The sequence below is a fragment of the Diadema setosum genome, chromosome 8 (assembly GCF_964275005.1).
Source record: "Diadema setosum chromosome 8, eeDiaSeto1, whole genome shotgun sequence".
NCBI lineage: Eukaryota > Metazoa > Echinodermata > Echinoidea > Diadematoida > Diadematidae > Diadema > Diadema setosum.
Window position 1 is genome coordinate 11194271 of NC_092692.1, and position 25047 is coordinate 11219317.

The window sequence follows — 25047 nt, forward strand, 5'->3', positions numbered from 1 at the left end:
ATGTCCGCAGAAAAGAAGAAAACTCCAAATTATGCTGCCCTGATTTTGGCTAGGGGTGGTAGCAAGGGTATCAAGTTAAAGAACATCAAGACGCTGGCTGGTCAACCTCTCATCGCATGGGGATTGAGGGCTGCTATTGATTCAGAAGGTAACTGTACAACGCTATAATATGCAGCGACGCGAGCAGAGTGTGTGTGGTATCGGTTGCTGTTTTCCCCGACGCCAGCTGCAGCGATCGCGCATGCATTGCGGCTCGTAGGCGGGCACTGCCACGCCTGTGTGAGCCTCAAGGCCTCGTACACTCAGCATCCCTGGCCCGAAGCCGCTACCACAGTGTGCTGCCTATTTACAATCCTATATTGGTAGTCCTAGCGCGATCATGGACGTGGAGCCACAGGCTCGATGGTGCGATGAACTACAGTCAGGGCGGCGATGCGGGATGTGCAGAAGAAAATGATACTTATACAATGCGAAAGTCATCTGGAGGTCGTGTTTTCGTCTGCAGGCTAAAAAAGAGAATGCACGAACTGGTCACTGTCTTCTAATGCAATTATGTATGTGACCGTGCACCTCAAAACAAACAAAGTCGCACAAACTGATTTTGCGTGAGGACTGAAAATAAGTGCAATGGGTCAACCTAGCCGAAGTTGACTTTTTCATATTTTCTGAAAGAGCGGGTCTTCTTTTACATTATGCTAAAATTTGGTATTATAAAATGGGCAGGAAAGTGTGTTTTTCAGCAGTTTATATCGAACTTTTTTGGTAGAATAGTGTGATTAGGTGTGTCTTTAGAATCCCTTTTTCATTTCTTAAAAACCTTGTCCACACTCTTCACTTTCAACCCTAATAACTTTTGAAAGGATAGTGCTACTGCTTTGAAAGTTGGCATTAATTATGGGCAGAATGTGTTAATGAGGCATGCTCAATTTCAGTTTAATCTAATAATCTCTTCATTGTTGTTACTCTGGTGGTTTACATCCTGTTTTTGTCCCATTCATCGCACAGCCAGCATGGTTTGGTAAAGATTAAGCGCTTGAATAGACACTGTTTTTCAGAGCCTCTTTTCTCAGTTCACACTTTTCCTGAGTTTGTGCTTTCTTTCCAACATTTAGATAGGTTAGGAGAGGCCATTTGATTGTAGTTATTCATCATTTTAAAGCTGAAAGTCTGCTCTTTCAGAATATGGTCTTAACTAAAAATTCATATCTGGCGACTTTCTGTTTGTTTTGAGGTGCAGGGTCACATATTTTCATTTGCATCAACTTACAATTTAGTATCATATTATCTGAAACAGGCTGTATGCCATTATTAAATGTGTAGTAATTAAATTGTTTGTTTTTTCTCTCTTTCTACACATGACTGCAAAGACATTAGGATAGGAAATAATATAGACAGAGTTTTTCCATCTACTGATAAGATAATAACAAAAACTTGCTAGGCCTTCATGGTTGCTAAAATCAACATTAGATATTGGAGCATATACTATTGGTCTTGGAGCATATAATATAAATTCAAGAAGATGATGTTTGGGGACAGTGTGCCTGCATGGCTGCGAAAGAAGCAATACATCATTATTTGATACAGAACAATTAAGATCTAGCATAGCAGTCAGATGAAATAGGTTTCCTATTAGATTTTTTCTTTTTTTTTCTTTTTTTTTTGATAACTGCACATGATTTATCTCTCAGCAGTTTGAATATCAAGTACCAGTATCAAGTACATTGAATGCTCTTATTACAAAGCAATTGCTTGAGATCAATATTGATGACAAGATGTCTGATTTGAGATAAAGTCCTTAAAGCCTTATAATAAATTTTTAAAAACCCTCACATTTCCTTTCTTATGCTAATGAGATTAAACGATAAATACCAATTTTCAATCTGACAATTCAGGGTATCAAATCAATGCCTGAGTGCCACCACATACATGTATAATCATATAATTTTATGAAAATTGGCATCTGCTTTAAAAAAAAAAAAAAAAAAAAAATGGAGTATGAATACTTTCAGATAAAATAGTACGTAAATAGAGTGTGAACTGCAATATTGGTGACAGCGCTCAACTATACAAGAGCTCATGTAGTACACGGATTATATAGTAGGATGGAAGGCATTGCTTTATTAGTGACTTTGCTGGACAGTCTGTTTCGGCCAAAGCCTCATCAGCAATGGGGCTTCGGCAGAAACAGACTGTCTAGCTAATAAAAAGTAAATAAAATAATGCCTTCCATCCTATTATATATTGTGCTATATTTATATATACTAATATATAGAAGTATTGGAACAAGTTCACTTGGTTGACATCAGGTTCATCCGTATTTTATTGCTACTCGGAGTTTCATGCCACCTTCATTTAGGGGCAATCATCAGGCAATGATTAAATACATCCCAGAAATGCATTTGGATTGAATTAACGCATTTTAAGCGCGTGATACCAAAACAAAAACAAAACAAAACAAACTATACGCGCCTGGGCCATAGTGACCAGTGCGCACTTAATCATATCCATTATTACGTATATCAGGCAATGATTATACCGTTGGACAATGCATCGACACCATAAGCTTGTGCGCTATGACCGTAGTTACCAGCGCGTACTGGATCACATTCATTATTACGCAATAATAATAATTACAATTGTTCAATGCATCGGATAGACTTGACGCGCTTTATAGCGCGTGACACTATAACAAAGTAACAAAGTAACAATAGAAGCCAGTGCGTACTGAATCACATTCATAAATAGCATCTGGAAATTTGCATCTGGAAATTTGCATTGATGTAAAGAAAGCCCAGGTGTATACATGCATCAAATTAACCAAATATGCGATGAATTATTAAACAAAATTGTTAAGAGTTATTAAACAAATAAATTGCAATGAAGATAGTCCACACTTAGATGCAGAATACTGAAGGATGGATTATTGCAGAAATCCTTCAGTAAACAGGAGGACACGACGATTTCAATCTAAGACTTGAAATTACAGATGTAGAATTTATTTTCATGGCGGCACTTCGACACAAGTTCTGGTCTCTTGTTTAGTAGCGTTTGCTTACGGATGAACCTGATGTCAACCGAGTGAACTTGTTCCAATACTTCTGTCTAAAGCTCTTCCTTTGAGGATATCGAGCACTCTTCATAGAAGGATAGAACCACCAAGTGTATACTAATATATATGTATTTTTACTCAATGTAATAATGAGCACAAAAAAGCAATGTATGCCCTAACTGTGTAAGTTTTCTGATAAAAAAGGTAAAATCGTACGAGTTTAACTGTAAAAATTTGACTATAGCTAAATTCGGATGAAAAATAAGAAGTTATGACATTTGAAGTTTTGCTAATTTCTGCAAGCAGGTCTTGTACATTGGATATGAATATGCAAATGAGTGGGCTAACCATGTAATCTCACAATTTTCCATTTATCTTACTGTACACACAAAAAAAAGACAAATATTCATTGTTTCTGTCATTGAAATCTGAACATGATGCTATTCCTGGTTGAATAACTTCTGAATAGTGATCAGATATACCAGTTAAGCCTTAGGCATAATTGCATTTGAATGAAAAACTGGAAATTTCAAAAGATTTTGTACAAAATATATGGCAAGTTGTGAGGGGATGACATGCTCACTTTGCATTTGCATAAATTCATATTGACTGTTCAAAAACCGCATGTTTCCTGAAAAATTAGTGAAACTTTTAAATGACATAACTTCCTTATTTTTTTACCTGATTTTGATCGAAATTTTATTGTTGAACTCATGATGATATTTTACTTTTTCTTATTAGACTAACTTGTATTTCGACTGGATTTTCCCCTTGAAAACCACAAGAAAAGGTCCATACAGTCACATAGGCTACAGTATGGTAATGTGACACATTCTACAGGATACAACTACAGGGCCCCATTTCATAAAAAGTTGATATGATAGCAACTCTTGCTGGAATGGCAATTGTCATGGTAACGACAAGGATCTAGATTCCTGATTGGCTGTTGCAATGGGAAGTTGACATTCCAGCAAAAGTTGCTATCCTAACATCTTTTATGAAATGGGGCCCAGATGTGTGAAAATGTATACTTAATAAGATATTTGGGACATAAAGATCAATAAAAGGTCAAGAGTCCAACTCGATATTTGAATTTTTCTGGATTTATCTGTCAAAAAGCACAAACAAACAAAGAAGACCCTTTTAGCTCCATGAGAATTAGCTAGTTGGTATAATACTGTGCACAGTGGAAAATGCAGTCATCCTCCATCAAAGAATCAGAAATATAGTACCCTTGTACATTATGCATGAGGTGATTACAGATCAAACATGTTCAATTGTTATAGGTGCAAGTGGGGAATTTTCACAATATATTCACAGTCCTTTCTAGAATATTTGCTCGTCAAATATGCAGTTTCATTATTTACCATGGTGTGATTATTTCTGTAATGGAAATCCATTACATATTACCTGCCAAAGGCTCAAAGAAATTGTACAGTAAGATTGAAAAACTTGTGCATGGATTTTGTGTTTCGGCTTTTGCATTTTTTTTTTTTTTTTTTGGGGGGGGGGTGGTAGGAAAGAGTATAAACACTCAAATTCCCTGCTTCTTTTTGTATAAGGGCACAATTCAAAGTGGATACTTTCACAGTTTGTTTTTGTCATTTTTTAGGCTGAAAGATGTAGAATCACTATCAGGCATTTTGAATATGTTGAATATACAATTTATTAAGTTGTTTCCCATATACTTGTAGTATCCAACATTCATGTCATCATTCTTAAAAAGAACTGTCTGCAATATATTTTTGAAAGGTCTGTTATAAACACATCATAATGACAGTTGCTTTTATTAATCCATGCCATCAAAATTAGTATCATACATTTATTTTAATCAATTCATATACTGAAACAGTTTTACCCTCATACACCTATCATAACTAGTCTCATGTTGTCATATTGCTATCACACTTTTTTTCTTGGTCATTATACTACTTGCACCTCATCTGAAAATGTTTCCAACAGCATGCCATTCTTAGTTCATAAAATTAGTACAAATGTTTATTCCTATTGCTTCATCAGAGATGATTTCTTTGCTATTCATGCAGTCGTTGGTGATGCAATTTTGTTATGAAGATTGGGGGAAATAGGAAAGGTATTGTAGGTTACATGTATGTCAATAATCTGATGCTCAGTTTTAGCATTTATGGGGAGAAGAACAAGGCTAATTGCCAGTCTAGTGAATGAAGTGCATTGCAGATTCACTTAGGGAGATAGAGACCCAAAACAGAGACATTCAGAGAGATACATTCTATCTGTTGTCCTATTAGGAGAAAATACCCTCTTTTATATGTTTTTTTTTTAAATAAAAAAGTAACATTTCCCATGAGTCATATCAAACACATTATTTTCATTCATAATGGTTCGATTTGAATAACGTACTTGTGAAAGTGCTGAAACCTTCACCCTGGCATTATCTGTAAAAAAAAAATAATAATAAAAAATAGATAAATAAATAAATAACATTTCCTTTGGTTATGAGTCATATCGAAAGATTTTGCATTCGTAATGGTTAAAATGAATAACATACTGGTGAACGTGCCGAAACCTTCACCCTGGCATTATCTGTTCCATTAACTGCAGATATAATCGAGCTTTGGTATTTAACTTTATTATGAGAACTACCTTGTAATGATAGTATATGCTCTTATTGCCTTTGTAGCAACATTGATTTAAACTATTTTTCACAAATTAATAGCCTGTAAACACATTAGATATTCTTCTCTCTATCATTTTTGTTGTGTTCTTTTGGTCGATACTGTTAATTTCCTTAAGTTATTGTCATTATATTTATTATATTGATAAGATTATCATTATTGCAGGTTATTGAAGTAGTATCATGATTATCATTATTTTCATTATCAATATTGTAATTGACATCATAATCAAAATTATTATAAAACTACGAACATCTATTCTAAGTAGCCATTTTTTTGTGACCAAGTAAATGGTTGATCTAACATACTCATTTTGCTGCTGACTACTTAGAACTTTGATACTACTCTATAGTAGATATGCATGTATGTGATATACAGCGGTGGATCCAGAGGGGGGCGCAACCGGCGCATGCCCCCCCCCCTTTATTTTTCGTGAAAAACAAAAGAAATAAAAAGAAAAAAATGAAATGAAACCCGGAAGTGGCACCAGAATTATTAGCTGCACCCCCCCCCCCTTTACAGAATTCCTTGATCTGCCCCTGATGATATATATTGCAAGAGTAGTTGCTATTTTTGTTCATTGTACAGGAATGAAAGGTTGTTATTGTTGACTTACATCATTGTCAATAATTAGCATGCATAAGCCCCCACAAGTACCTCACTATGGTTATGATAATGCAAAAGTTCCAGCCAAGTTTAAGGGGCTCATGTCTTTAGCTCACAAGGTCTATAGATCTCAGATCTAAGCTTGGCATGATTGATACCAAGCTAGTGGGAATGGGCAGCTGTTCTGAGAGGGCTCAATATGATGTAATTTGTCCCTGAAATTTAAAGTGAAAGGACAGCAAGTAACACAGGATGTTGATGTTGAAACTGATCCCCAAAATAGATTAAAAAAAACAACAACAGTGAATTACACTAGAATTGCTATGATATAAAAATAATCCATTTGAATTGACCCAGAAATGACAGTGATTGATACTGAATAATGGTAGTGAGATACATGTACTGAAATAACAATGAAATCTACACATGTGCGATAGGCCTATGTAATCAAAATTGACAATGAATTTTAATAAAAGCAGACATGCAAAAATTTTAATAGATTCAAACAAAGCTGCCTGCTGTTGTGGTAATATTGCAGAGGAAAATCATACACAGAACACACACAGAACTAATTAATGCATGATGCCAGAAATGAGTCTGAAGAATATGAAATTCCACTGCCTATTTTTGTCTGTACATTACCCTCTATATACTGTATAATTATTATCTTTATTTATACATATTTTTTTTTAAATTTACCAGAAATACTAATAAGCCGTCTATGCTGTAATCTGAGATGTTACCCTCCGCCCAAGTTTTCCACAGTCAAATATAAATGATTTGACAAATATACTGATAAGTAATATATTTTCTAAATTTCCTCACCTCTTGATGTGCCCCTTCGCTTCATAAGATGATTAACTTTTGCCATCTATCCCACAGTCCTTCATTTTCAGGCTTATATATAACCTTTATATAGTATACTATTTGTGACCCTGCATTGCAAAGTTGTCCAATTCTGAAGGAAGAGATTCCTAGTTTAAAAATGGAGTATTACTCATCAAACTCACCAATATAGACAATGACCAAGCAAATAGATGCTGGAATGCTTCTTTTGGGGGAAAAAGAGGCTTTAAAGTTGAGGGTCTATTCAAGTATTCTTAGTCATCCTGTAATGTGTGGGACTTTGGGGACAAAAGTGGGCTTCAAAACTCCATGGCAACCACTGTGAAGGATTATCGGATGTTAACATAGTGCTTGTTACCCTCATTTTTTTTCCTCTGGATAATGCCTAAACAAGTATCAAAGCTATTTACTAGTACCACTGACTGTAGCGTCTTACATAGGCCCTACATGTAAACACTCCTTGTGTACATTTAAAAAAAAAAAAGAGCAAAAATAAACAAAACAAAAGGAAACTCATTTTCAAGACAGAAAATGAAAAAGTTTGTCAAAATCTGATTTTGGAAAGTGCCACTTTTACCTAATGTGCAATGTTCCCAAACTAAATCATTAGTGACCAAGGTTAATCTTTGTCAGAGAGTCTTTGAGGAAACACCCAAGCACAAAATGAGCCACATTGACCCAAAATACAAGTATGCAGACCTGCTTGGGGAAAAAAAAAAAATAAATTTGTGCTGCTTTTTGGGCATACGGATGCTGTGAAGTGGGGTTTCATTTGATTGCAAGGAAACCAATGTTCTGAGGCCAAAGTGGTCGTGCTTGGCAATTCCTGGTACCACAAAGTGACAGAGGTTGATGCTGAAATCCTTCCTCCTACTCACTTCCCCAGTCTGATAGTCTATGCACGTGCCAATCCGTCTCACAACCGGTATTTAAAATAACCTTCTCAATACTCTGTGGGACCAGATGAAGTGGTACAGCATTATCCATGTATCTGCCAACCACGTACCAGTAAATCTGTTTGAGCATGATTTTTTTAGGTGATACGCTATCAGCGTATCACCTATTGTGATTGTCAAAATCTCTCTTTATTTTTTTTTATTCTTCTTTCTTTCTGGACAATTTTGTGTCGTCAATATCTCAACAATGGCATTACGGAATGACATGAAATTTTCAGTCAACATGTCTCATAACAATATCTAGCCACAATAAGGTTTTCATGACAGTAACATATCTATGACGTCATTTAGGCGCCTTTTGTGATTTTCGGACCTTGTCACATGATCGATCATAACTTCATAACTAGATGTAATTTCTGCGTCATTTTCGGTGGACATAAAGTTCAGGTCACGCTCTATCTTACTTTTTAACGCTAGTTACCCAGGTCTTCATTACGCGCGCGTTCGCGCGCGTCAAAATTTTAAAAGGCTCAAAACGACTTCCCAATGGGAAATCTCGAAGTTTCAGACAATTTTAAGCGTTTCAAACATTTTCTCGCGTGCGCGTCCGTCCGCGCAATTTCGCGCGCAGAGGGCATAACCAACATGAAAATGCAATTTTTTTGACTGATTTGGATTCCTGATACTTTGAGTAACAATATCCACTGATTTCCGATCGATGTTGACCTATAACAAAGGAATGCGCTGGCGTCAAAGTTGAAATTTCGTGTGCGCGTCTATGTGGAAATATAGCGAAAAACATGTCTTTGTTTATTTCGCAATATTAGCTCTTTAAAAAGTCCGTTGACCCTATGTTTTTATTGCATATTACAAAAGCATATGAATTGGAAATAACGTTTCAAGTATCAATATTTCCCGAAATACATTATGACGTCGTCATATCATCATCTGAAATCAAAAAAGTGGAATTAATTTTTTTGAGGTACTGTTTCTAACATTCATTTGCTCGTATCTCTGTTGTTTAAGCTCAATATTATCCCAAATTCACATATGTTGTACTTTTAACATTTGCCTTTCAAGTCCATGTCATGGTTTTGAAATTTGATGACGTTATCATACTTTAAATTGTGATTAAAAGTAAAGATGCAAAATCGGACAAGTTTACGTGTTATGTCTATGGGAAGTGATTTTTTTTAAAACCATCCATTGACTTGACAACGTTTAAGCACCTTTATCTCAGCTGATTTTGCTTCATTTCCTCTGAAATTTAAGTATGTTGTAGCTGAGACAATAAGCTGCAGTAATCATGCATTTTGTTCTTTGAAATCTTCTCATGAGGTTGACAATTTTGCAGTTTAAAACTGAAAATGAGAATGGAATGTGGACGAATCGATTCGTGATTCATCTTTCACATACATAAGTTTACGTTCCTCATATTTTCTCGTCGAGACGTATGGCCGAGTGGTTAAAGGCGCCGTCTCAGAGACGTGAGGTTGCACTCGTGCGGATTCGAACCCCACAAGATCACGAAACAAAATACCTAGCTATTTTACTTTTTTTTTCTTCAATGGTGTATTACACATTCGTCCATGTAGAAATTACGTTCGTATATAAACGCACCTATACACACACACACACACACACACAATATCCCTCTGTTTTGTGTTGGAGACCACATTGCTTCGACTGCTGCAGAATGTTGCATCCTGACTCTGTCAAATAGTATGTAATGACGACAACGGAGGTGTTGTACTTTGAGCAATTGTCTTTCAAGTCCATGTCATTGTTTTGTACTTTGATGACGTCATCACACTGAAAATTGTGATTAAAGGCAAGGTATCAAAATCAGCCGATTATAGGTTTTATGTCTGCGGGACGTATTTTTCCGAAATTGCCAGAAATGGCACAGCGACCTCAGTCGTTACAAGGCCGCATTTCCTTCTAGCAATGCAATACATGTTCACGCGGCCACAATTGTTGAGTGGGCATTGACTTTTTCCCCCTGTAATATCTATACATTTTTTTTTTCGGCCTTACCGTTTCCGTGGATGTCCCGTGGCCGAGTGGTTAGAGAAACCGTTTTGCATGCACGCTCAATATAACTTCAAGGTGCCTATATCACATTCTTTTCTTTGTCGATCACAGATGACCGACATCTGATGACCCCAGGCGTATCACCTAACTCGTCAGTGTGACGAGTTTCATGTCTCGTTTTTTTTTAGTTTTATTTTTGTGTGTAAAAAAATGTTATTTATCTTAGGGTGCTATGTGATACAGTGTAGCCTTGTCAGTAGGCCTACAGCTTTCAGCCAGTTTATATCATCAGTGGAAATGGTTGCAGCATGGACCCTGTAGGGTCCATGGTCACAGCAAGCAGGCCACATGATTATATAGCCTATCTCGTATTGCACTCACAGCCACCTATCTTGCAGTTGGGCCAATTATGTAACCCGAGCTGGAGTACAAAAGCCATTATTTGTTTTAGTTTCCTGGTGCAGGGAAAATCCTTCCAGTCTTACATAACAAAATGCTCACAAGTGGCTGTTGTTTGTAGCCTTTTGATGAGTGTTTCATGGAACAACAATTCAAGGAACATTGCTCTGCATGGACCATTAAAATGAATTTTATCCAGTTTGTATATGACGGATCATAATAAAGGCCGCAGAAAGGTCACATAAAACTACAAAAAAAAAAGATATGGTCTTTGGGCACAAGATACATGATGCAATGTAATGTTATTTAGTGTGTGTTCTGTGCGTCTGTGTCTGTGTCTGTGTCTGTGTCTGTGTCAGTGTCTGTGTCTGTGTGTGTGTGTGCACAGGGTGTTGGGATTGGGTTAACCGCATTCAAAAATTGAAAAGTATTGCAAAGTTTGCATATCATTGCTTTATCACTTCTAAAGAGATGTGTACATCATTGAAGATGAATGCTAGTTAATTGTCATGTAAAATTTTGATTTCTATTTTTCTTTGCTTATAGTAATCATGGGAATGGTTATTTCATCCCCGTGTAAATTATGCAATTTGATTGTTAAGTATGACCAGTACATACATGTGTTGAAATTTTATCTATGATACCATTAATTTATGTAATACAATATTTCTGAACATTCATAGGTAGGCCTACTCATTAATGTTTAAAAAAATTTAAAAAAATGTTTTTTAGCCCACCAATGGCAGAAAATACATGCTTCAATTGATAAACATTTACCATATATCGTGCAGTATAGCAAAGTCCATAATATGACAAACTCAGAGCATAGAAATTGAATTAAAGGTAATTAGATCCAGTTTGTTTGCTTATTTTTGTTTAGAGATTTATTTTTTAGGGCCTAAATATTGCAGATTATATGATTTATAATGTTATAATCTGTATGTATTTACTTAAATATTAAATAAGCATTTTATTTTACGCGATTTAATTTTTTATTCATGCAATACAGAATTTCATTGATATAATAATTCATCTTTACAATCATGTGTAGCTCTGTGATGAACAATAGAGCAAGTCAGTAAAATGTGTATGATATATTTGCAATAGTTTAGAGAGAGACATAGATAAATCCAGAACAGAATTGTCCACAACTTTTGTTAAAATTTTGATATGTTACCAGGTCTGTATAACTGTACAGTGGCCATCTGCTCCTAGTAAATAATAATTCTGAATGATATGGTGCAAAATGAACAATGCTTGTAGAGAGCAAATAAAATGGTCTGGGGACAAACTGAGCAGGGTGAAATGTTTGCACAGTTGGGTCATATTTTCTTTTCACTGAACCATTTCTTTTACAAAAATCATTGTCGATAATTGTACAAGCTGAGGAGGTTAGACTGTTTGAACGTGAAGAATGTCAGGATGTTTTTTCCTTGCCTATTATTCTTCCTATACATGGTTATTTACACATTGCATGCATATTGAATACTGTAAAAGTGGATATTTTCGTGTGACTGACTTTTGGAGCTCGGCGGGGTAAGAAGAGTTTCGCATGTTTTTAATTCCGTGGAATCAAGCCATCAAGTACAGGATCATAATATGGCAAGCAAAAATATTTGTGTGCTTTTATTTTTGTGCTAGTTTCTGGTTGTGCGAATTGCGCGAAAATTTCAACACCGCGAAAATGTCCACTTTTACAGTATATCACTATTATTTTGTTCATTAGAATTCTGTGCTGCATTCGAAATACCTGTTTTGTTTTTTTCTCAATTGCAGAGTTCACCGATGTCTGGGTGTCAACAGATCATGATGAGATTGCAAAGATAGCCAAGGAGTGGGGAGCAAAGATTCATCGTAGGAGTCCCCACTCGTCGCGTGATGAAGCCTCCTCCATCGAGGCCGTGCACGAGTTCCTGAATGAAAACCAAGGCTAGTAGTAGATTTGGCATGCGCAGTAGATTTTTGTTCCTGTAGATATAATGTACGGTATTTCATTTCTTTTCCATGTCTTGCTTCTCAGATGTCCTTATCTTGAGGCACCAACTGTGCAGTGTAACAAACAGTAATTGCTACAGATAGATCTGTTTGAGTTTGATCATTAAAGAGAATTGTCTGTTCTAATGAGGCTGCAAAAGCACATTTACATTTAATGTGCAGTTGGATCTAAAAAAAAAAAAAAAAAAAATGTTTTGTCATATCAAAGATCACATTTCTGTCATGCATGTGGGAGTATTGTTTGAAAATCTGTTGTAAAGTTACAATTATATTATATTGTTTTGTATCTATTGACAACATGGTACACACACAGAAAACTATAAAGCAGAGAAGAGCTAGTATCTATTATGCAGTGACGCACAATGAAACTGCAAGGCAGGGTATGACAGACTACTGTAGGATGTCATGTACAAATGGGAAGTCAGTATAATGCTGTTGAGTGTGCAATCGTTCTGTGTTGTCACCATTGAATATGGTGGCACTGCAATGTTTGCACACTTTTGCAGAAATTCACTGTGAGACGCTTGAGAGCACCTGCAGTATTAAAGAGGGTGTTGTAGGGCAAGGGTGTGGCAAATTTATCATTTGTCATAGGGAACAGAAATCAGAGGGCAGAGGTGCAGTAGAGGTAAAAATACAAAACAAAAAGAGGTGGGAGGGTGCCATTTAAATCTTTCAATGTATATTTTCCACTTCATTTCAGCTTTTAAGTACCACAATATATTGCCATAATATGCACACGTGTACTGTATCACACTCTACAGTACACTTAGTACAGGGCATTTTTATTCTTAGTAGGCCTATATGCATGTATATCACACATTGGATCCCAAAAGTGAGTTAGTTACGTAATCCACCAAATCTTAAAGATATTTTACTTCAGAAATTATCATTTTGTTCTCATTACATTAGAAATTCTGAGCTTTACTGCATATCCTGTATTTGGAAAAGATCAGATAAAAATTGTTAAATTCATAAAGCATATCCTGTATTTGGAAAAGATCAGATGAAAATTGTTAAATTCATAAAATCTGCATAGATAATATATGGAATAACAAAATTGGCCCATTCCAGATAGAAAGAGAAACATAAACATGGTCTTCTAAAATGTGTTGTAAAAAAGCAAAGCAAAACAAAACAAAACCTAGCCCTTAAGGGGTAGTTCTGACAATTAGGGAAAACGTAAAAATATCCCCCCAAAAAACAGGATGTGGTTATGTATGCAAATTCCAGTTGGTACATGTGTATAGCTTTTGTATACAACAAGTTGAAATGGAGTATACTAGCTGGCATCATAGTACAGCATTGTACAAATTCCCTTGAGTGTGCAGGGAGGTGGGAAGAGACCAACCTCCCATATATCTCTGCTTTTGTGTTTATAACACACATCATCAATTTGGGGCTTTATGTATATATTGTACATAATATTTTAGTTGTTAGTACTGTTATTCAACTTGTTTGCTGTCTGTTCATGTTAAGTGCACATTTCCTGCACGGTCAATAGGACAGTGATTTTGCACTGCTATTTTTAAGAACCAGGATTTGTCATTGATTGAGGAAATGTGCAATGGTTGATTAAATGTTTGTGCAGCTGTGCAGTTTATTGGATGCATGATGCTGATGTTAGGAACCAAAGGGTTTTACCAATGGGGCTGTATTTGCATTGATATCGACATAAATTGCAAATAGATCTATATTCTCCTTGAGAGTTGAGTATTCAGGACTCATATTTGACTTTTCAGTGTAAAATTAATAGCGAGTTCTAACATGACTTTTACCCAATGGGCCTCAACCTGTAGCCTGTGAGATATGGCAGTCCCCCACCCACAGATTTACTAGTCCATCACATATTGTAAAGCCAGAAATTTTTGCATACATGAAACCTTGACAAATTTCATATATCTAGAGCCAACATTAGCATAAAAAGTGAAAGTGTTTGTCTACACAATGCATTGAATGCCAGAGGCAATTTATGAATTTCCTGCCACCAAATAGGCAGTCTGGCAGACTATGCAAACTTTTTATGTGACTGTCTGTGGTTTTACAGTAATTGGTTTTTAGCCAATGAGGTGAGTAGTACAATGTTGATTGTCAGTGTTGCACAAAAGTATAGTGCTCTGGCACTGGTCACAAGGATAGCTAGTGAATCAATGCAAGGAAATCTCTTTCAATTTTTATGTCACATAATTGTATTGAGAGAACCATCTCAATGTTTTGTTCCAAGTAGTGTATCGGCTGCACATATATTCTTGGTTCCTTTCATCTTTGTTTGCGGCCCAATGCATAATTTCAGTGAAGTGATCAGAGTCATTTGTGACATCAAAGGTTAACTTGAAAGCAAGCTTGTTGGACTATATGGTTTCTCTTACCATTTCAAAATTTTGGGGCTGTGAACATCATTAGGCAGAGTAGGTTCCACTGAAGAATACTGTATAAGGGACTACATCAACCCTCCTGGCATCCCACCTCAAAATGCTTTTACCAACAAGATGCAGATTTTGTCCGTTGAACCGATAGGATTTCCAAAATAACGCTGCAATCATGTGTGTGTTCTCGTTTTTTGATTCAGATGTTGATGCAGTAGCCCTTGTCCAGTGCACATCGCCATGCCTACACCCGTTCCACCTGCAGAGGGCAAGTCACATGATGAAGAATCTCAACTATGATTCGGTCTTCTCTGTCACCCGCAGGCATCTCTTCCGATGGAAAGAAGTAGACATGAGTAAGACATTTTTGTCAGTTAACCTTTTCTGTGTCAGGGACTTTGGACAGTGTGTTCAAACATGGGGTTATTCTGTGCCAGTTGGCTCTCTATATAACCAAACAAAGACTTAAAGGACAAGTTTACCTTCATAAACATGTGGATTCTGAGAATACAGCAATATTAGTAGGACACATTAGTGAAAGTTTGAGTAAAATTGGACAATCCATTCAAAAGTTATGATTTTTTCTAATAAGTTTCAGTTCCACAATGGCTGGATGTGAAGACTACAGTGTACCAGCAGGGAGGTGGGAAGTTGATGTCATTATGTGTAGAACGACATAAAGAAAATAGAAAGTGAAAATTTGACATATTTTCACTTTTCTCTCATAACAAAAGAGCACATGACTTGTCTCCTTCAGAAGGCAGGGGGAGTGATATTATCCTTATCATATATGTCAGTTACAAGTTGAGAGGATGTGGGCAAAAATGGAATTTTGTAGAATTCTCTTTATATTTTCCTTATATTGTTCTACGCATATGACATCATCAACTATAGTAGTCTTCCTATCCAGCAGTGACTGCACAGAAACTTTAAAAATTCATAACTTGTGAACAAATTGTCCGATTTTCCCCAAACTTTCACTAATGTATTATACTTTAATACATTGCTGCATTATCTCAATCCACATGTATATTGTAGTTGTTTGGGACAGGTTGACTATTTTGCTGATGTGGGTCAGCATCATGCAAAAGGAACGCTGTCCCAATTGTCTCTACAATGGCAACTGAATCAAGGCAAAAACAGAATGTTGTGCTAACCTAACATCTTCTGAGAGAATCATTAAAATACCTTCATTCAGAAATGTTGAGATTTTTTATATGCTCAAGGACATCACTCCTGTTCACTACAGACAAGTACCCATCCACTCAAACATAAAGTGGCAACCTCAAAATGCATCTCCAGAAAAACTTGATTGCCCATCACATCATAAGTAATTGTGTAGAGAAGCTTTAATACAGATCACCACTCTAAACAATTACAGGATTTTCATCTCCTATTGATAAATGAGCTGTAGGGAGCCATTCTGAAATTTCTTGTGACAATGATTATTGCTGCCGGTTGCAGTACATTGATTTTTTTTTCTTCTTTCTCTCTCTTGTATTCAGTTATAGGTGAAGGGAAGTGTGATCTTTTAAAGGTTGCTCTCAGTGTAAGATGACATCATGGTGTCGGAGATGTATAATGTAAACAGCCACCTTCCATTTTTGCTTTCCTGTTTTTACGTTTCCAACATGTCACATTCCTACCTGCTGTCCCTCAGGTTGATATTGACTATGACTGGAATTCCTGACAATATATACACTCGTGAGTGAAACTAAATTAAAAACTCAGAAAAAAAAACAACACTGACACTATGATTGGCAGAACAATCCCCAATTGCCTTGAATATTGTGATGCATAAGGTCATACACTTGAGCCTCATCTAGGTCAAACTGTATTTTTGTCATTTTCATCATTTGCTGCTGTTGCAAAAGGGGTATGAGGACCATGGAAGAGGTTTGGCAATGTGACAAAGTTTTTAAAGTGACACCATGCAGATCTTGTTTCCATAGTGATGGTTGCTATTATCCAGTGTATCTAGATATGCTGTATGTTTGGTAAGTGCAAACATATGGCAAAGATATAATCTTGTGCAGAAAGCTGTGTGTATTGAATACAAAAAAAAAAAGAGTACCAAGTTTCAAGCTTATGGTAACTTTTCCATCTTTGAATGGCCAGTGACAAAATATTTTATCATGAAAGTGTTTTAAAGGGAAAAGAATTATAAATTCACAAAACGAGACAATAAAGTGACTATGATGAAATAGAATCATACTGTTATTATAACATCATCAGTGTTAAGTTGAATAAATTTCCCCAAAGAATAATTGATCAGTCCTCTGGATTGGAAGCAGAAAGTGCTTACTCCTCAGCAAATCAATTGATGGTAGACTGTGTTTTATTAAAACTGAAAATATTTACACAGGAAATTCAGTTTCCATGATATGCATTTTTTTATACCCCCGCCAAACGAAGTTTGAAGGGGGTATATAGGAATCAGCGGACGGTCGGGCGGTCGGTCGGTTGGTCCATTGCAAATCTTGCGTCGCGAACTACTTCCTCAGTTTTCAACCGATTCCCATAAAACTTGGCACAGATGTGTGCCTTGGGTTGTAGATGTGCAAGACGTATTTTTTGACAGTACCCAAAAGTACGTTGCCATGGTAACGGCATATTATGGGCAAAAATGGGTACAAATCTTGCGTCGCGAACTCCTCCCACAGTTTTTGATCAATTTTTATGAAATTAGGTACAGATGTTCATCTGAATATGTTAATGTGCAAGACACATATTTCCGCAGTGGCAAAAAGTGCGTTGCCATGGTAACGGCATGTTATTGGTAAAATATAGGGCAAAATGCTTCATGGCAAAACTGCTTCATCAGTGTTCTTCCAATTCTCATGGAATTCATATTGAATGTTTGTCTTAGGATATAGGTCAGCATGACACATTTCTTGACAGTGACAAAAAGTATGTTGCCATGGTAACAGCTCACATATTATGAGCCAAAATGATGGAAAATTTTGTGTTGCAAACTACTTCCTCAGTTTTTGCCCAATTTCCATAAACTTGGTACAGATGTGTGCCTTTGGTTGTATATGTGCAAGACGCATTTTTTGACAGTACCCGAAAGTACGTTGCCATGGTAACGGCATATTAATGGCAGAAGATCAAGGAAAGATCTTGCGGATTTAACTACTCCTCAGTTTTTTGACCAAAGCTTATGAAATGTGGCACACACCTTGATCTTGGTGGGAAGATGTGGAAGACATATTTTTCGGACGTGTCAGAAGCTGCGTTGCCATGGTAACGGCATATAAATGGCAGAAGATCAAGGAAAGATCTTGCAGATTGAACTACTTCCTCTGTATTCGACTGAAGCTCATGAAATGTGGCACACACATTGGTCTTGGTGGGAAGATGTGCAAGAAATATTTTTTGGACATGTCGGAAGCTGCGTTGCCATGGTAACGGCATATTAATGGTGGAAGATCAAGGAAAGATCTTGTGGATTGAACTACTTCCTCAGTTTTTGACAAAAGCTTATGAAATGTGGCACACACAATAGTCTTGGTGGGAAGATGTGCAAGACATATTTTTCGGACGTGTCGGAAGCTGCGTTGCCATGGTAACGGCATTTAAATGGCAGAAGATCAAGGAAAGATCATTCCTTGGGTAAGACTGTCGTCACGGGGCGGGGTTATTAATCACCTTAAGTGATATTTCTTTTCTTCAGTTGTCTAGCTTTCAATGTCAACCATGACCGCAGAAGGTCACCATGTGGGTAAATGAGGTCATTCACTGCAGTGAGAAACACGCCAGCCTATGCCTAATGAAATAGTAATTATCAATAGGCCCTGCTTTTAGGATGGGCTGATTTTGTTACATATAGCATGCATTTCCCATACATACCTGAATGAGTATACTGGGGACTAGTCTCCAGCGGGTTTAAGGGTAAGAGTAGTTCCAAGTTTGTTAGTACTGTAGAAGATTTTGGCAGTTATATAGGCTGAGGGTGGGAGGGTGCGGGATACAGCTCTCTCATCTTTCTCTTAAACACACTTTGGCAAGCACTATCATTGGGGTGATAGAATGATTATATGTGACTCTGCATTACAATACCACCAAAAAGTTGCGAGGCAAAGATTTTGAGTTAAGGGTAGGCCTAGATTGTGAAAGAGGAGACTTTAAGCTTTAAAATTATATATAACTTGATACAAATTGACTTCCCTAACCAATCTAAATAACGGACAGAAAACACACACTTTAGAAAGTGTGTACTGAGAAAAGAGGCTTCAAGTTTAGGGTGTTTTCAAGTGCTTAATGTCACTAAGCTGTGCTCTGTGCAATGAATGACACATTAAAAAAAACAAAAAAACAAAACAAAACAGAATATAAACTTAATAGCAGCCGGAATGAAGGGATTATTGAATTTAAGTTGAAATTTTGCACATTCTAGACTAATACTTTGAATAAGTTGAAATTGTACACATTCTAGACTAATACTACATGTAATTTTCTAAAGCAGTTACTGAAGTGACCTGCTATGAGCACAATCAAATAGAGAACGATCGGCACACTCGGAGTTAAGAGAGAGATTGACTTTATTGGAAGAGCTGCATTCAGCCAACGCTCGAGACAGACTGACCAAAACACTGAGACTGCCTGGTCATAAATACATCGGTACATTGCTACTACCAGTATGGTGGTCCACCATGATGTGAGGACACCTGTCCCTTTAATCCCTCCGATATACCAGTGATGTGATATTAAGCCCTCTGGCCGACAGAGCTCAGACACCCTGTCTGGTCCGAGTCTAGCCTGCTTACATAATATACTAATATACTACATTCCTCCCCCCTTAGATTACAACCTCCATTAAAGTGATAACTTGTAACGGCATCAAAATAGAACGAGTTTTCAGGAGCTAGCAAAACTTGGAAAATGTCAGTCTTCAACAGTTATATCATTAACACTGCATTCACCTAGCCAAATAACCTGAATGAAGTACTGGATGGAAACACACACACAAAAAAAAAAACCCCTCAAAATTTTATCATTATATAGTTATTACTTATCATTCGACCAGGTAAAGAATATGGGGTACATATCCGAAACATTACAAACATGAAACAAAAACAAAAATAAACAAAAGAAAAAATCAGAACATATTAACAGATAGTCCATGAACAAAGTTTCCTAGGACAACATTCTACATGAGCAGTCATGCAGGGACTATTCGCTTATAGGTTGTAAACGGCCTTATTGTTGTTGTGAATAAGAGCATGACAACACAGGAAATAAACAAACATTTGACTACGCTTGTTACTAACACTTACATAATGTACAATGGAGTTAGCGTCCTTTGAGACACATGTTCACTTAATAGCTATACTCTTCAACGATGGTGACCATCGCAATACTCACACACACAGAAAGTTTGGTCAGCGTACCCCTGGAATTAACATACATGTATTATGCAAAATATGGTCACCCTTTATAACTGACCAGGAGTTAACAATGCCAAAATTAATATACGGAAGAAAGTCAAAACAAAAAATTTGTCAGACATTTGCCCAAACAAACCAAATAAGGATGTCATCACATAACAACTGTGTGAATGAACAAAACATACCCAAATAATAATAATAATCATAGCATCTGAAGAGATGATGAGGGAGAGAATATAACTTCCAAACCATCACACTCACGACATGTATACACACAACGAAACTAAAACCCCAAACTGTGTACAAAAACGTAGTTGCCAATTAAGTACACCTTTACAATAAACTCGCCCAGAACGAAGGGGTGGGGTGAAGGCATTGTTATAATGTTTAAATGTTCATGACTATGCACAAATAAGTTAAAACAAACATGAACTTGACATGAAATGCCGATTTTCAAGTAAATTTTTCAACATACTCGCTGCATTTGGGATTATACTACCCGGAACTTACAGTATAAATGAAGGCATGCCTAGATATTACTCTTCGTTTCTGTGTAGGAATGCAGACAACAAAAAGCACATAAGGAAAGGAAAAAAAACAACAACAACAACTCAACTGATATAACACAGTGTCACCTAAAGTTTGTCGGCATTATGGAAATCCATATCGGTCAGGTGGATTCCGCTGCCTGGTTGGGTAGGTTTTACGGTTCGGCGCTAACTGGTCTTGCCGTTGGAGCTCGCTGTCGTTCTGCGACATGACCGGGGGTGGTAGCTCCGCTGGTGGGTCGGTCGTCGCGGTCGCGTCTACACTTCCTTGCATATCTAGTCCCTCATCGTTGGTGATGTCGCGTGCGGTATCCGCCAGTCGAGATGTACCGCCACTCGAGGGCGATATCGCAGAATTGTAACGCTTGCGAATGTGGTCCGCGTGACGTTTAATTGCCCGACCGCTGTTGTCGGCGATAGCGATTTCGAATGAAACCGGCCCATTCTGCGAAACGATTTCTCCCCTCCACCATTTGGGAGATTTCGAGGTGAAGTTTTTGGCATACACTTTGTCTCCCACAGCAAAGGTACGCGACTTCGAGCTGCTGTCATGCGTGAGCTTTTGCTGTTCCTGACGATCACGCACGCGTGACGCGATATCGGGTCTCAAACGATCGAGTGCGGTCGTCAGACGACGGCCCATTAGCATTTCGGAGGGCGAGATTCCTGTGGTCGAGTGTGGAGTTGTGCGATATTGCAGAAGAAATCTCGCGATATTTGTTTCCAACGAACTATCTCCCGTGCGCTTCATCGCGTCTTTGAACGTGCGAACAGCACGTTCTGCTAGGCCGTTAGACGCTGGGTGATATGGTGCCGACTTCGAGTGTGCGATTCCATTTTTCTTCAAGAAGATGCTGAACTCCGCGCTAGCGAAGGCGGGACCATTGTCGGAGACTACTTTATCTGGCAATCCGTGCGTTGCGAAAAGTAGCCGTAACTTCGCGATTGTTGACGTTGTCGTCGTCGAAGCAACTGGGATCACTTCAAGCCATTTGGAGTACGCATCGACCACGATGAGGAAATATTTCCCCATGAACGGCCCAGCGTGGTCAATGTGCAGGCGTGACCATGGATGATTTGGCCACTGCCATGGATGAAGCGGTGTAGGTGCCGGCATCGGCTGATTTTCCTGGCACTTGCTGCACGATTTCGATGTACTTTCGATGTCGTGATCCATTTTAGGCCACCACACAAACGCTCTCGCGAAACTTTTCATCCGAGACACGCCTGGATGTCCCGCATGGAGCGTCTCCAACACTTGCTTCCTCCCCTGCCTAGGAACTATCACACGATTTCCCCAGAGCACACACTCATCTAGCATTGATAGCTCGTCGCGGCGCACATGATACGGCTTCATGTCGACATCGACTTCCTCTCGCTGCTCAGGCCAACCGCGCTCTACGTAGGTTAACACGCGAGACAAGACCGGGTCACGGCGCGTCCACTTCCGAATGTCGGCTGTCATGATGGGGGATGATGCAAGCGTATCGAGGAGGAGCACCGTTTCCGCCGGCAACGGCACCGTGGGCGGCACATCGGCGAGTGGTAGACGACTGAGAGCATCGGCATTAGCGTGTAGTCCTGTCGGCTTGAAACGGAGTGTATACTCATAGCTCGCGAGAGTGAGGGCCCAACGCTGAATGCGAGCTGATGCCTGAGCAGGGATAGGGCGGTCCTCGTTGAACAGGCCGAGGAGGGGCTTGTGATCGGTGACGAGCGTGAAGTGGCGCCCATGCAGGTAAGAATGAAAGCGTGTTACACCAAACACACAAGCTAAACCTTCCTTCTCGATTTGCGAATATTTCTTCTCGGCTTCCGCAAGCGTTCGCGAGGCGAACGCAATCGGCTTTTCTGACCCGTCTTCCATGCGATGCGCGATCACCGCGCCGATGCCGTATTGCGAGGCATCACAGGACACGACCAGCTCTCGGCTTGGATCATAATGTACCAAAACTTGTGACGATAACAGCAGCTTCTTGGACGAGTCGAATGCCGTTTGCTGAGCTGAGCTCCATTTCCACGGTGTCCCCTTCTTGAGGAGGGCGTACACAGGTGCTAACGTGGTTGACAAATTCGGGAGAAATTTGCCGTAGTATGTGAGCAGCCCCAAATAGGCTCGCAGTTCAGTGACGTTGCGGGGTGCAGGGGCATTCGTGATCGCTGTAACTTTACCCGAAGTCGGATGCAGGCCTTGCTCGTCGATGGTGTGACCCAAATACTCAACCGACGGCTGCATGAACTTGCACTTGCTTCGCTTCAAGCGCAGCCCAGAGTCCTCCAGCCGCCCGAGCACCGTGTCGATTGTCGAAAGATGGTCGTGGTCATTGACTCCGGTGATGAGGATGTCATCGAGGTATACCGTGACGTGGGGAATATCGCGTAGCAAATTCTCCATTACCCGTTGAAATATGGCTGGGGCGGACGACACCCCAAACGGGAGCCTGTTGTAGCGATATAGCCCCTTGTGTGTGTTGATCACTACGTATTGGCGAGAGTCATCGTCGAGCTCGATCTGCTGATACGCTTGGGACAAATCCAGCTTCGAGAACTTTTGTCCCCCTGCAAGTGATGCGAACAGGTCCTCAATTCTCGGGAGTGGGTACTTGTCTAACTTCGCTACGCGATTGACTGTCATTTTAAAGTCGCCACAGATCCGAACCGACTGCTTATCAGCTTTCATCACGGGCACTATGGGTGCGGCCCATTCCGAAAACTGGACTGGTTCGATTACCCCGTCGTGCTGCAACTTCTCCAACTCCTTCTCCACCAGGTCCCGCATCGCATACGGCACCACCCGTGCTTTGCAAAAGCGGGGCGCTGCATCCTTGGTTCACGTGAATCGTGGCTTGCAGACTTGTGAACTTGCCCAATTCCTCACGAAATACTGCGTCGTGACGTTGCAGGATGTCGTTGACGTCGGTTGTGGCTGCGGCGTTCATGTTATGCACACTTGCCCAATCCAGCCTGAGCTCATGCAGCCAACTTCTACCAAGGAGGCTGGGACCATCTTCTTTGACCACGATGAGCGGGAGCGTTTTCACCTGGCCATTGTGAGCGACGTGCACCTCGACCACGCCCACGACGTCCAATTCGTGGTTGGTATAAGTCCGCAGCTTCATAGTTGTTGCGCTTAGTCGTCGTTTAGGCCAATATGTCCGGAACGTCGTCTCCGACATGAGCGAAATAGATGCACCGGTGTCGATTTCCATTCCGACCTCTTGGCTGTCGATATTGATGTTTACTTTCAGTGGGGGCACATTTGACTTGCCGTCCACTCGATACAGCCTGAGATTGCGGTACTCCGCTGGTGGTGAAGCCAAACTCTCGTCCGCCGATTCCGTGCCGGCGTCATCGTCGTCGGCTTTTAACGCTTTTACCTGGCCACTGCTCTTGGGCGGTATTCCGCGTCTTTTGCTTAGACACACGCTGCTAATGTGTCCCCTTTTTTGGCAATGATGACAATTGCTGTCCTTGAACCTGCACTTGTCAGGTGTGTGTCCGCCCTTTCCACACCGGAAGCACGTTCTGGCCCTGGCTTGCTTCGGCTGAGGCGAGGAAGCCATTTGGTGTACTTCCTCCCTTGGAGCTTGCGCTGTCTGGAGGTCCCGAACATTATTGGCAGCCATTTCGATGCTGGTGGCGATTTCCACCGCCTTCCCGAGATTTAAGCTCTTCTCCGCAAGAAGCCGACGTTGGATGCGGTCATCCCGCACGCCGCAAACCAGGCGATCACGTAGCATAACATCCAGCGACGTCCCAAAATTGCAAAACTCTGCCAGAGAACGAAGTGACGCCATGTAGCCCGCTATCGTTTCATTATCCATGCGAAACCGGCTGTTGAATTTACATCTTTGCACTATTTCGCTTGGAATCGGGCAATGATGTGCGTTCATCGCTGCTACGAGATCGTCATACTTCATGGCAGAGGGCTTGGTTGGGGCCACCAGGTTCCGTAGCAATTTGTATGACGAAGGCCCAATGACTGTGAGCAATGTCGCCTGCTTTTTTCCCTCAGATGTAATGTCATTGGCTTTAAAATAGAGGTCCAGCCGTTCGACGTACTGCGACCATTCCTCTCTCCCCTCCAGAAACTCCTCAATTTTCCCGATGAGAGCCATCCTATACAGTACAGATATAGGTGCATTCGAAAAAATATCCTCGTCGCCAGTGAAGTGACCTGCTATGAGCACAATCAAATAGAGAACGATCGGCACACTCGGAGTTAAGAGAGAGATTGACTTTATTGGAAGAGCTGCATTCAGCC

General features: G+C 39.4%; 1 protein-coding gene across 1 annotated transcript in view; it reads left to right on the plus strand.

The window, feature by feature from the left end:
* Positions 1-25047, plus strand: part of LOC140231814 (N-acylneuraminate cytidylyltransferase-like) — a 39831-nt gene continuing 14784 nt past the window's right edge. Inside the window, exons 1-3 of the mRNA XM_072311966.1 lie at positions 1-148; positions 12261-12413; positions 15049-15201. Coding sequence (XP_072168067.1) covers positions 1-148; positions 12261-12413; positions 15049-15201 — 454 coding nt within the window. The remainder of the gene's footprint in view (positions 149-12260; positions 12414-15048; positions 15202-25047) is intronic.